We start from the raw sequence: 14,401 nt of genomic DNA, 5'->3' as shown, positions 1-14,401 counted from the left end.
AATAGTTCAGAAATCTTTTCTAGTCTGCTCACTTTAAGGCATATTTGAAAGATCATTAAAGATTCTTTTTAACATCAATCTTTTTAAAAAGACGGTTCAAATTTGCTTTTATAAAAGTAACTTGTTAACTATATAATAGTTTAAAAATCTGAGTTTTTGAAAAAGCAACCCCCAAATCAACTGTAGTCTTGCAACAACTACTGTTAAAATCTGGGGTGTATGCCTTCCAGGCATAAATCTTTGTACAAATAAGTAAACAAGTAAATGGGTATGAAGATGGATAGATACTCAAAATTTTTTTGTATTACAAAATGCTGTATAAAATGTACCTCAAATTTACAACAGTCCATGTCCTTAAATCCAGTCCTGTACCATCATTTCCAATGGCTTCAGATTTTCTTGATTTGAATGTGCCATAATTTAGCCCCTGGAAACCCCTATTTTAGTTCATTTATGTTGCTTCCATCTTTCACTATTACAATACTGCAATAACCTCCCTAGAAAGGATCCTTAGGAAGGATCCAACTGGTAGGCATGAATTCTCCTGCAGGTAACTGCTGAGTCAGTTGGCTTGACTAAGTATAAAGCTGACAGCTACAGCTAGGCACCCCTTCTTATCATATCCTCAACCAATCTTGCTTCCTATTCTTCTTAATAATTGTCAGTATGTTAGATAAACGACAATATGCTGAGATTTTAATCTGTATTTATTTTAAATATCAGCATGATTAGACTTGGTACACAGAGAAGGGGAGTGAGTGGGGACTGAAATTATTCTACCTAATACCTTTGCTGCAGTTCTTACCCTTGGATCAGTATCTTCCTCTTCCTCATCAGGGTTATAGGTCTCAGCACAGACTAAAGTTGGAGAGAAAAAAAATAAAGAGAAAAATGAATAAAACAGATGTGTATTTTACTGGAAAATAGGAAGTAAACATAATTTCCTTTTGTTCACTGTTTTCTAAAGCTATAATGAACTTTGCAACCCCTTCCTTCAATTAACTAATATATTAAGTACCTAGTAATGCCAGGCATTCTGTTAGTGATGAAAAGTCAGCTATCCAGGGATTGGTAGTCCAAATAGAAGAGAAACCATAAAAAACATCATCTACTAAATTCTATGGTAGTGGCAAGGATAAGCAAGGAAGTACTGTCTCTGCTGAGCTATGAAGCAGGAACAGAAAACCACCAAGCACAATACATGCAATATAAACATATGGATATGGAATTGGAGTAATCACGAAAAAAAATCAAAATATCTCAACCTCATTATGTATTAGAATGACTTGAAAGAATGAATTTTAACAAAATAAATATAATACTATTTGTCAGGCTCTGTTATAAATACAATATTATATAATTCAAAGCCAACTTGGTTTTCTTTGTAGGTAATCTGTGTTTGTACCAGTGGGCTGCAGGACTTGTCTTTATCAAAATTCAAAGATTTAAAAAATGTTAACCAAAAAAAAAAGACAATGCTAACCAAACATTTGTTTATAATACCACGATATCATAAATGACATAAGTATGCATTTGAATAATTCAGCTATGAGAAAGATTGAGAAAGAATCCCATTGGCTAATAAACAGTCAGCTCTATGGGAAAAAAGGCAAAAAAAGGTGAAGAATATACTATTAATACGTAGCAGACTCTCCTTCCACAAAGAAGGACTTCCATGAGAAAGAAGCAGAGCTAAAAATGGTGGGGAGAGGGAATAAATAAGTATGTGTGTGTATATATATATATATATATATATACACATATGAGAGAGAGATATATACACACATACACAGAAGTGAAAGTTGCTCAGTTGTGTCCGACTCTTTGCGACCCCATGGACTATAGTCCATGGAATTCTCCAGGCCATAATACTGGAGTGGGTAGCCTTTCCCTTCTCCAGGGGATCCTTTCCGACTGAGAGATCGCACCCAAGTCTCCCACACTGCATTTTTACCAGCTTAGCCACCAGGAAAGCCCATATAAAAATTTTTAATGTATTAATTTTTCCAAAAGGAAACAAAAGAAGGATAAACCAAAAAAGTAATAAAATTGTTTCCTAGAAGGTAGGCAGAAACCAAAAAGGGACAGGGTAGGGAAAGGAATGAAACTTCTCTGAGAACAAAAGTTTATATAGTTTTGACATTTAAGCCCTGTTAAAATGTTTTACATATTCTTAACATAAATTTGATAAGGATGGAGGAACCCAAAAACTGAATACAAAGAAAAACAAATGACCCTAACCACATATTAGGTTGATAACATAACCACAGAAAAGGAAAGGGGAATGATTTTAAGTAGCTTCTGAACATAATACTCTGACCATCCACCCTCAGTGGGATGTATCCAACAACAAAAAAGAATTGATGATGGCAGTGGTACAATAATTCCAAAACTCCTCTGTGTACTACAGCTGTGAGTAAACAAATATACACTTAGTTTTTTACTGGAGAAAAGGGGAATATTAATACAAATACAGAACACTAGATGAGTTAGAATTGGAGATGTCAATACAAGTCATGCTTTTAAAATCTTACCCATAGTGATGACAATAGTAGACACAGTGAATTATGTAATGAATAAAAAAGTTAGTGTACTCATAAACTATTTTGCCAAGAATGTCTAGATGTGATCACTGGTGTTACCCAGGAAGCAACAAACCTGTTCCTTCCTCACAACAGCTTTAGTATAATAGGTCATTATAGCTAAGGAAAAGTTTTTCTTCTAAAAAAATCCTCAATTATTTGCAATAACTGTGTGACCTGGCTTGGTTTACTTCAAATCTCTACCTTCTCTTCTGCACACTGGAGCTGGTGATTCCGCTCTGAGGACTGTTGTAAGGATCCAAGTAAACAAGTGCCTGGCACACAGTAAGGAGGCAGCAAATGTCACCTCGCTGAACTACTGCCATTATCATGTTTCACTTGTTCTGGTTTTCTGGAGCTTTAATTACTATTATCTTGGTTCTATTCTCTATCCGAGCTCTTTCAACAACTGTCCTCTCTTCAAGGCTGTCTTGTATTACAGATTTTGCCCTTAAAAATTTTACTTCGCTTGCCCTCTCATGCAACTACGCCAAAGCCTTTGACTGTGTGGATCACAACAAGCTGTGGAAAATTCTTAAAGAAGGGAATACCAGACCACCTGACCTGCCTCCTGAGAAATCTGTATGCAGGTCAAGAAGCAACAGTTAGAACTGGACATGGAACAACAGACTGGTTCCAAATTGGGAAAGGAGTATGTCAAGGCTGTATATTGTCACCCTGGTTATTTAACTTATATGCAGAGTACATCATGAGAAATGCTGGGGTGGATGAAGCAAAGCTGGAATCAAGATTGCTGGGAGAAATACGAATAACCTCAGATATACAGATACCACCCTTACGGCAAAAAGTGAAGAGGAACTAAAGAGCCTCTTGATAAAAGTGAAAGAGGAGAGTGAAAAAGCTGGCTTAAAACTCAACATTCAAAAAACTAAGATTATGGCATCTGGACCCATCACTTCATGGCAAATAGATGGATAAATGATGGAAACAGCGACAGACTTCCTTTTCTTGGGCTCCAAAATCACTGCAGATGGTGACTGCAGCCATGAAATTAAAAGATGCTTGCTCCTTGGAAGAAAAGTTATGACCAACCTAGACAGCATATTAAAAAGCAGATACATTACTTTGCCAACAAAGGTCCGTCTAGTCAAAGCTATGGTTTTCCCAGTAGTCATGTATGGATGTGAGAGTTGGACCATAAAGAAAGCTGAGCGCCAAAGAATTGATGCTTTTCAACTGTGGTGCTGGAGAAGACTCTGGAGAGTCCCTTGGACTGCAAGATCAAACCAGACAATCCTAAAGGAAATCAACCCTGAATACTCATTGGAAGGACTGATGCTGAAGCTGAAGCTCCGGTACTTTGGCCACCTGATGTGAAGAACTGACTCACTGGAAAAGACCCTGATGCTGGGAAAGACTGAAGGCAGAAGAAGGGGACAACAGAGGACAAGATGGTTGGATAGCATCACCAACTCAATGGACATAAGTTTGAACAAACTCCAGGAAATGGTGAAGGACAGGGAAGCCGGGCATGCTGCAGTCCATGGCGTTGCAGAGTTGGACATGACTGAGCAACTGAACAACAAATCAGCATTTTGTAGTGGACCCTTCTAATCTTCATTCCTCTTATATCCTTAATCCACCAACTTCATTTATAAGCCTTATGTTGTTTTTTAGGGTTTACATCTTATTTGTGAGCAGGCAAGGGATATGACTGATTCTTGACCCTACACTCCATTCTTCTGTATAATGGCTAAAAATCTCTATGTATCTACAATGAAGGGATGAGATGATACATACCACTCTCAATTCCTGATTTCTTAGAGACATTTACTCACTGCAGTGCTGGTCTAGCTGCCCTCCAGCTTCCTCCTTCTCACTGACTTTCTGAACTAATGGAATACCTGAGAAATGGTAACTCCCCACGTGACCTGTGGACAGGATGCCCTTTCTTGTCCAGCCTATAGGTGTGGGCCATGCCTTCTGTGCTGTACCGCCATCAATACTCTGCCTAACAGGAAACCAGAATCCTTAAACAGACTGAGGAAAACTCGGGAGAAGGGAGTAAGAGAACAGACATCATTCTAATCCCTAAAACAGCATCAGGTAATGTTCTGTATAGAGTGCTGCCCAACTCCTTGTAGCACAGGCTTTTGGAGCTGAGCCAGGGAAGGGATGGAATATAACGACTCCCTATCTTTCGCCAAGCCATTCCTCTTTCCACAAGGCAACAAGTTTATCTCAGGACTGTCCTAAAGATTAAGGCAGACACGTTCCTGAGTTCTTAGATGTTACTGCTGTCACTTTTCATATTTTCATAGGTATTTGAGTAGGGGGCTGAGAAAGCTGTGTTGAAGGCAGCTCATCAGACACTACGTTAAACTGCAAACCTCTTGGTTCTCTGTGCTCTTGATTAACGCTGTCATTGTCAGCCCAGTTTTCTAAACTAGAAATCTGGAACTCACCATTACTGCCTTCTTTCCATCTGTTACCCAATGAATACATCAAATTTTGCCTCAGAAATATTCTCATATTTGACCTCTATTCAGTCTACCCTGTTACTCCTTGGTCCAGGATTTCAAAATGTCTTCTTTGATAAATGCATTTTGAAAACCCTCATTTTGGAGATAGGTGGGTACACGGGGATTATATTAACTTTCTCTACTTTTGCATATGTATGGAAATTTTTCATTTAAAAAGTTGAAAATAACAAGTCTTTTAATGATGAGACTGACAGGATTTTACTGATAATGACACTTAGTCTTGAGCTCGATTATTTTCAGGCTTGCTCTTCTTCTGATTTTGGAGGAAAGTACTGTAGCGCCTTAGCTCATTTTTGTATTTTTAGACATTAATTTAACTGAGGCAACAAATGTTACATCTTGAAGTCTTAAGACACAGAATTATGATTTAAACAAAAGCAATTATTTTCATTAAAATTATTAATATTTTTCGTATTTGTGAAAAATGGAGAAGGAAGTAGCAACCCACTCCAGTATTCTTGCCCGGGAAATCCCATGGACAGAGAAGCTGGTGGGCTACAGTCTATGGGGTTGCAAAGAGTTGGACACGACTGAGCACACACAGACATTAGTGGAAAAACAGTGTATCTTTATTTTTTTAAACTGGTTTGGATGTTTTCACCTTTCTTTTTGAACATCAGACTCAACTCCTTTTTCTTCTTCCTCTGTTTACCTCAACCTCTCTACTTCTTCCTGGTCCTGATCCCAAATTACTTTTCTCATTTTCTATATAAAAATCTATTTTTAGTTCTCTGTGATTGCTGTCCCTTATGGTTCTAAATATCAGGAAGCTTATCACAGTGTACAAGTTACCTGGGGAGTCCCGGGGTTAGTGTGATCCCCTCTGGAGCCTCAAGAACTACACTGAAAGTCATGAGATGCTCAAGACCTGTTGAAGACAAAGGCTAATAAAACAGCAGCGCAGCCCCACTTGAGGGAAGTAATTGCCTCCACTGCACAGCAGATGTCACTAGTTAGTAATAGGAAACTACAAAGCAACAATGGCTTATCCAGTCTAATCTCCTCCTCTAGATTTTAACTGCTGCTTTCTTCATCCAGAAATGTGAATCACTAAAGTGTATTTGTGAGAGAAAACCCCTTCATTTCTACCAGGCCTGGTCACTGGCTTCAGGCCCTATGCTGTCCTGCTGGTTCCCATGAGGAGTTGATACAGCCTGGTATATTAGAGAGCTAGAGCTGCCATAACAAAACACTACAGACTGGGTGCCTTTTTAAACAGCAGTAATCTAAAAAAATAAATAAATAAACAAACAGCAGTAATCTATAAAATGAAAGGTTTTTGGTTTTCCTTTTTTAAGTTTTTAAATGAACAGAATCAAACTAACGTTTCAAACTCAAGGACAGTTAACGCTAATCTAGGACAAATTCAAGAAATCTGCCTTGAAAGAATTTATGGACTGTCTTCAATTGATGTATTTATCACTTGATGTAGAGGGGCTGTTCTGCTAGAACGTAGGATTTGGAAGGTGCAGTTTTTCAATTCCAGTACTTTGCAGGGGAGAGGCAGCATCAAAGAGGGGAAGGCCTCATCTCTGAAGCTACACTCACAACAGTCTGAGAGTGGACCCATTAGTCCACACTCACTATTTCTCTACGTCCCCAGTCCTTGGTCTCTTCCATGGTATGAGGGTATAACAATACTAGAACCATGTTAAAGGGTTAATAACAGGAGGAGACATTCACATTCACATTCACATTCAAGGCCTGGCTCACAGGAGACACTCAAGAACTGCGAGCTCTCCTCTGCTGCTCGACCTTCCAGGTTATTACTCAGTCAGACATCCTGAGTCGTTGAATTCTCTTCCGCAGTGTCTGACAAAGCACATGTATTCACACAAATAGTTTAGCTGAGATCCTTGGATCACATCAGGAGCCCATTTCCTAACTCTCTTTCCAATTTATTTTATTAAAATTTTCTTTTCCTTTGGCTGTACCTCATGGCACATTCAGATCTTCCCTGCCCGGGGGCTGAACCCATGTCCTCTGCAGTGGGAGCAGAGTCTTAACCTCTGCACCACCAGAGAAGTTCCTCCAATTTTATCTCCTCTCCGACGGCCAGAGCAGCTGGGTCCCGTTTATCCTCCTTCAAGTCTTAAGACATTCTTCTACCTAGAATGCATCCTTCTTGGTACTTGCCCAAGAGTAACCATATTTTCCAACTTCCAGTGCAACTTCTGCCTCCCTCCAAGAAGCGCTTCTTGATTTTTTTTTTCTGCCTACAATAATTTATCTTCCTGATTCCTGATCCTTCCTGATCCAGCTATATTTACCAACACTGTTCCAAATGTTAACTATACACCAGCGAACAAAACAGATGAAATTCCCTGCCCGACTGGCATTTATACCCTTGCATACTGAACGAGATGGTAAACGGAATAAGTAAGTTAAAAGAGGAAGGGCACTAAGGAGAAAATAAAGTAGGGAGATAGGCTGTGTTTGTGTGCTGGGGAGGGGCGAGGATTTTAGATAGGCTTTACTTAAGGCCTGGGAAGGTATCCTTCAAATGAGGGTCTGAAGAATGTGAGTGAGCAGTCCACAAAGGTAGCTTTGGTGAGATATGGGAACAAAAGTCTGACTAGAATGGGCTCAAGAGAGAACAGAAGAGAAACTCGAAGTATGTACAGACCACTCTTTTGAGAGGTTTTGCTGTAAAGACAGGCAGAGAGAAAGAGTGGTAGCTGGAGAGGGGACAGTGATTTGTAGAAGTTGTACTTTAAGAAGGGACAGCCAGTGATGTGCTGCTGAGAAAAAACAGCTGAATGATGAGGATTACGCAGGGTAAAGAAGAGGTAACTGCTGGAAGGACGCAGGGTTGAGATCTAGTGTACAGGTGGACAACTGGACTCACAGGCAGGTGGGAAGGTCAGATGTGGTGGGAGTCATGGAAATTCTCTTCTATTATTTCTGTCTCTTTAGTTAAATTGAGAAGATTATCTGCTAGGAATAGGAGCAGGAGGAGGTGTTATAGGTTTGGGGAGAAAGAAGGTATGAAAGACTTACCTAGGAGAACAAGAGAATGAAAGAAGTATAGAAACAGTATGATTGTGGTCACCAAGAGTGCACTAGAGTTTAATGATCATGAACTGAGAGTGAGATCAGTCAGCAGGGCTGCATGTTTCCCTTCCACCAAGGACAGATGCAGTGCAGACACAGAATATGTGGAGAATGGGTTTAACCAGAGTGTGGCTTAGCCAAGCAAATATAAAAGGAAAAGAGAACTGAGGAAGTGGTTATAATCACTGATCAAGAAATTTAAGGTTAGTAAGGAGGAACTGAGAAAGAATGAGAAAGAGACAGGATCAATGAGTTGTGAGAGCTGGAGGAGGACAGCAAAGGAGCTGTTGGAAGACCTGGATCACTGATTGAGCATATGAAAGTTGCGATGCTGGTCCTACCACAGTACAACCACGGCAGTGAGCAGCTGAAGTAGGCGGAAGACCACAACCCCGGAGGAGAGGAGGTCAAGGAATGGAAAGACCGGATGGTCAAAGTATTATCTATGTGGAAATAAGAAGGAACCTGGGGGCTATTATAGGACTAAAACAAGGAGGGGCGGTGGCTGGGAGAATATAATGTGAGGTTTGAGGCTGAGGGCTTTAGGGAGGAGAGAGCAGTCTGGAAGCAACAGTGAGGAACAAAAGAGACATTCACTCATCTGCTATCAGTGTTACAAGGAAAGTGAAAGAGAAGTGAGCCTTCAGGGCAAGCCAAGCTTCAGCTAGATAATGAAGATGAAGACCCAACTCAGAGTATGGGCTAAGAAATTTAGGGGATTTAGCTGAAGACTGAGCAAGAGTTCTAGAGGGTACAAGAATGGGTACTTAGGGTTGGGAAGGTTAGTACTTAGGCATTAAGCTATCTTTGGGCATTTTATCACCTTGACTGTTTCAAATTATGTAACCTCTGCTTTGCCCCAGTTTCCCCACCCGTATAATGGGGTAATCATAGCATGTAACTCATAGTGTTAGTGTGAGGATTATATTCAACAACACAAGGCAGGCATTTAGGAAGACCTTAAAAATGTGTACCGAGTACACAGCCTACACTCAAAAAACATTAGCTCTTGCTAACAAGCTATTTTCTCTGCTGCATAATCATTTTTGGTTCTGTTAAGAATTCTTTATTTTCATTTAACATTTGAGTGATATTAATAAGTTTTAACTTTTCAATAAGACTGTAAGAGCTAAGGATGAGGGATAATACCAAGCACTTGTCTGAGTTCTGCAGAGTTCAAGGACTGAACCACACTGACAAACAGCCTACGCAGCAATTCATCTGTGACCCTCTGTGACCTCTGGAGGAGGTGTCACTGCACTCTCCATTTCCCCGGCCTGTCCCACAGATGTCAACAGCTATTATTACGAAACTTTGGGTAAAACGAGGTGCAGGGAAGAACAGAAATGGGAGATAGCAGTTCATAAGTCTCATACTAGCCTTAATTCCTACTCTATTTCCTCTCCATAAATGACTTTTTTTTTTTCTTTTTTAGCTGCACTTCGAGGCATAAGGGATCTAAGTCCCTTTTCACCCCCAACCAGGGATCAAACCTGTACCCCCTGCAGTGAAAGCTCAGTCCTCACCACTGGACCACCAGGGAATTCCTATCTCTGTAAATGACTTTTTATAGGAAACAACACATTCTTCTAACTCCTTTCAACAGACTTTGGTGTACAGCCTTAGCAAAAACTTTCTGAAAACATAAATGAGCAGATTCTCTCAAAGAAAAGGACTGAGGAGTAGACAAGGGATTTGGAGCCTTACTAGATAATTAGGTCACATGACAATTTAAAATCAAGAAACTTCCCTGAAAAAGGGATATGAAAGAATGACAGGAAACATATAGCTCACATAGCAATTTTGAAACACATTAACATCCCAACTGTACAACCAAATAAACTAGATATATCCAGAAGCTTAGCATTTTAATTATAAGAAAAACTTTCAGAAAACATATTTATCAGCTCTATGAAAAAATGGGAACCTTCTCAGCTTAAGAAAAATCATGAAATAAAGAGACATATATATAGTCAATACATATTTACTGAATACTTGCTGTGTGCCAGGAAGTAGGTCCCAGTCACAGATCAAAATTATTGAGTCAATAAAAAAGAGCAAAATTAAATTATCTAGATCCTAACAGTTAAATGGGAAATGTATTATTAAACTTGTTGTTGTGTTAGTCACTCAGTTGTGCCCGACTCTTTGCGACCCCATGGACTGCAGCCCACCAGGCTCCTCTGTCCACGAGATTTTCCAGGCAAGGATACTGGAGTGGGTTGACGTCTCCTTCTCCAGGGGATCTTCCCAACCCAGGGATCGAACCCAGATCTCCTGCACTGCAGGCAGATTCTTTACCAACTGAGCTTATAGTTGCTATAAAAAAATAAAAAGACTTCCTGTATTTGGAAAATATTCATTTTTTGTTAATAAAGGAATGCCAAATAAAACAATCTGAGAAACTATTTTACTTCTAAATTAAAGGAGTACATTTGTAAGTCAAGAATATAAAAATATATTTAAAAAATAAATGAAAGGAGTCAGCACCACCTATATTAGTGAGATGGAGGTGAAGAACAGGTCTTGGCAGGGCGTCTTTCTCCCTTTAGCCCATTTTCTAGATTGTCTCTTGAAAGTAGAATAAAGAAGCCAAGGCAATGCTCAGTCTCTGACCAGAGACTGCTACTCCCAGCGCTACAACTGAGGAAGTAATTTAAGGGGCTCAACAACATGAGCAAGAAGTTAATGGCTGACTTCGCTGGTGGTTCCGTGGTTAAGAATCCACCTGCCAATGCAGGAGACACGGATTCAATCTCTGCTCTGGAAGACCACACATGCCAAGCCCGTGCTCCACAACTATTGAGCCCAGGCTCCAGGGCCTGCAAACTGCCACTACTGAGGCCTCGCGCCCTAGGGCCTGTGCCTCACAGGAGAGACCACCTCAGTGAGAGGCCCGTGCACCACAACACAGAGCAACCCCCTCGCCCCAACTAGAAAAAGCCCATGTGCAGCAACGAAGACCCACCACAGCCAAAAATAAAAATAAATAGACCGTAAAAAAAAATTAATGGCAAGTGTAATCTAGAATGCCAGAAATAGTCATATGAAAAGTTGTTTTTAGAAGCCCTAATTATGAACATGGAAAAATATCAATGACATAAATGAGACAAACTTACTATAGTAATCTAAAAATAAGCACATATATATTTAAAACAAAATGAAACAACAAAGGCATCACAGGTAATTCTGATAATGTTCTATAATGCTATCAACTTACCTTTTTATTAAAAAGATGAACATGTTTTTATTTAAGATAATTCCATCTTAAAATAACATTTTAGTAGTATGTTATGAAAAAGAATATATACCTGATACTCGCCGATCAAATCTGCCAGGAATTGGAACTGCAAAACAAAAAAACAATGTTTAGTCATCATTATGTCACACGACCCCATCTTTATTTCCCCTTTTTGTAAAGATCTTTCAGAGCAAAATCAGGAAACTCAATACCAAGTGGTGGGTCAATTCATATTCTTCCATCATCAACCACAGACAGTGGTTCAACATGTTCACATAAAGACAGCATAAAGAATATATATATATGTCTTTGAAAACAAACTCTTCATAACTTTAACATGAGTGGGAATTTTATTTCTGCTCACATTCAAGTTCCATCTAATTTGTGTCACACCAGATGAGAAAGAAGTCTACTAAATTTACTGGTAATGTCACGATATCAAACATTTAAACTTTATTCTTTTAAAAATAATTACAAGACCTGCTAACTAATAGTATTTACATTTCCTTTTAAAATAATTCAGTGAGTATCACACTAAAATAAAAAAATGAACCATTAAGTTATCTCCTTCAATATGGATGGGTTTTTTCCACCCATGGTCAGTGTATTAATCAGAAAAATGTATCACATGTCTTTAAGTTAAAAATCTTTTTTTTCTTTTTGCTAATTTTTCCTGCTTCTCACCTATATCATTCCTTGTGCTTGATGGTTATCTGAATTCTTACTACTGAACTATATCATTTGAACAAGGTGGGTTTTTCTACCTTCAAAGATTAATCTGATTAATTTTATTTTAAAAAACATACAGAATATGCCTTATTAGTCTCCAAAAAACAGAAATTTGAGGGTTACTAAAAAAGAAATTGAAGATGGCTCTGAGAGCCAAACTCTAATGCAAAGTTTCTAAAACAAATATAGACCCAGGAAAGAGGGAAATGCTCATCTTAATAGGATTAGAATTATCATTTTGCATAGCACAGGGTCAAAGATATGTTACTGGAACAAATAGGCAAATAATCAAAAGAAAATCCCGGTGGTTCCTGGAAGTACCTACAATAGCCTGCCACTACTTCCTCAATAAAAGAATGGATTAAAAATATAAGCAGAGTACCTAGTACATGCCATGCAGTATAGTAGACAATTTAGAAAACATTAGTGGACAAAATAAAGATCCCTCATTTTATGAAGCTTGAGGGATGTGGGAGAGTTGCCTTTGATCATTTTAAAACACACGTCTCATCACTCAGGTAAACAGATGAAAATACACCAGCGTAAGCCCTCAATCCAGGCCTCATGGGGTTTCCGTAATTAAGACCCCACCAAATATTAGTATACAACTTGAAATTATAAAGCACACAGTGAAACAATTTAGCATGGGTGCTATCAGGGGATACCTCAAAGGGCTAGATAGAAAAATTATAGACCTATCATAAAATAAGAACTGTATGTTTAAAACAAAGACAAAGAAGGAATCAAAATTTTTAAATGTGAACTTAAAATCACTACTTCCATCTATCATGCAAAAAAAAGACAAAATTATTTTTTTAAAATTCCTTAAGCATTCCCACTAACTGAACGAGTTCAAAAGTGTTAAAAAAAAAAAAAGTTGACTTAAGGTGCAAAATGTAATTAAAAACAAGAGACTTAAGGCATTTAGGTTGAATGGATGACTATGTGGATGAAAAGGTAAATAAAATGGGCATAGACATGCTGCCTGATGAATCTATGTGTTATTTCATTTTAAATTAGTACACATCTTAAAAACTTTTATAGGGTCAGAGGAAACAGCTGCAGTTGGAAGAAGATACAACGCCAAGGCACACAGAGGATGCAGTCAATAACTACAGCACTCAGAGACCACCGATTCTAATTTCACCACTGCTTAGAGAGCTCAAAACACAGCAGATTAGACTTTATGTTAATCCAAGTATTCAACCAGTGTAAATCTGAGAAAATCTTCCAGCAGAAAACAGTGCCTAAAATGCTCTCCTTTTCTATCATAAACAAATACTGATAGGGAGTAGAAAAACTTAAAATTTAGGTTATCTGATCTGAAAACATGTGCCTCAAAAATAATAACAGCACAGCATAGCAAATCTCAAAAGTGGAATACAACGCAGCTGTCAGGGCAGGCCCTTCAGCATGGTTAATGACAACATGGAGACTGCCAGGAAGGGCTGCCACCAAAGGGTGACAATTGTGCTGGGCCCTCATAGGCCAGGGGGTGAGAGTGCATCTCTGGGCAAAGCTTAAGGAAAGCCCCAAAGGCAAGAAGGTTTTAGGATTAGATAAATATCCCAGGGTGCCTGGAAACAGATGAGGGAGAAGTAGGGTGTCAGGGGAGGACCACTCAATGAAGCAAGAGAAGCCCAAGAAAAGTGCTGGCTAATGGCTCAGTGGTAAAAAATCCATCTGCAGTTCAGGAGACACAGGAGACTCAGGTTTGATCCCTGAGTTGTAAAGATCCCCTGGAGAAGGAAATGGCAACCCGCTCCAGTATTCTTGCCAGGAAAATCCCATGGACAGAGGAGCCTGGCAGGCTACGGTCAGTGGGGTCGCAAAGAGTCAGACATGCCTGAAGCAACTGAGCATGACCCAGCTAGGTCCTGAGACCCAATCAGTAAACTCTAGGACTCACTGTTGGTTCACAATTAAGGAAAAAGAAAAGAAGAGAAGGAAAAGAGAAAAGATAAAGTATCTTCCATGAGTTCACACACAAATTAATTCTGCTTTCTCTGAGGGTCAGAAGAGGGAAAGAATGCTGCTATCCTTTCTTCACTTTTTCTTTCTGTAGAATCTTGTGCTGGTTGAACAAGGTACATGGTCGTTGAAGTTTACAGCAAAAACTCTGACAGTATGTTTGCCCTGGTATGGTAGTTTCTGCCAATACCTGTGACTATATGATGATATTTAAGTCCATCCCATTGAGCTTTTTCTCTAGTCTGTCCGGCATCTGATATCCATCTTCCTACAATCTACCCACAGAGAACTCCTATCAGACCCTGCTGGGGCCTCTAGTC

The 14,401-nt window shown here is 39.2% G+C and overlaps 1 protein-coding gene across 1 annotated transcript in view; it reads right to left on the bottom strand.

Annotated features, from left to right (window-relative positions):
• PRKAR2A (protein kinase cAMP-dependent type II regulatory subunit alpha) overlaps positions 1 to 14,401 on the bottom strand; it is a 70,439-nt gene that overhangs the window by 35,610 nt on the left and 20,428 nt on the right. The window contains exons 2-3 of the mRNA XM_043885668.1: positions 11,452 to 11,487; positions 806 to 858 (exon numbers count right to left, since the gene is read on the bottom strand). Coding sequence (XP_043741603.1) covers positions 806 to 858; positions 11,452 to 11,487 — 89 coding nt within the window. The remainder of the gene's footprint in view (positions 1 to 805; positions 859 to 11,451; positions 11,488 to 14,401) is intronic.

This window comes from Cervus elaphus, chromosome 24 (genome assembly GCF_910594005.1).
Source record: "Cervus elaphus chromosome 24, mCerEla1.1, whole genome shotgun sequence".
NCBI lineage: Eukaryota > Metazoa > Chordata > Mammalia > Artiodactyla > Cervidae > Cervus > Cervus elaphus.
Note: the sequence above shows the minus strand (reverse complement) of the source record. Positions and strands in the feature narration are given on the sequence as shown.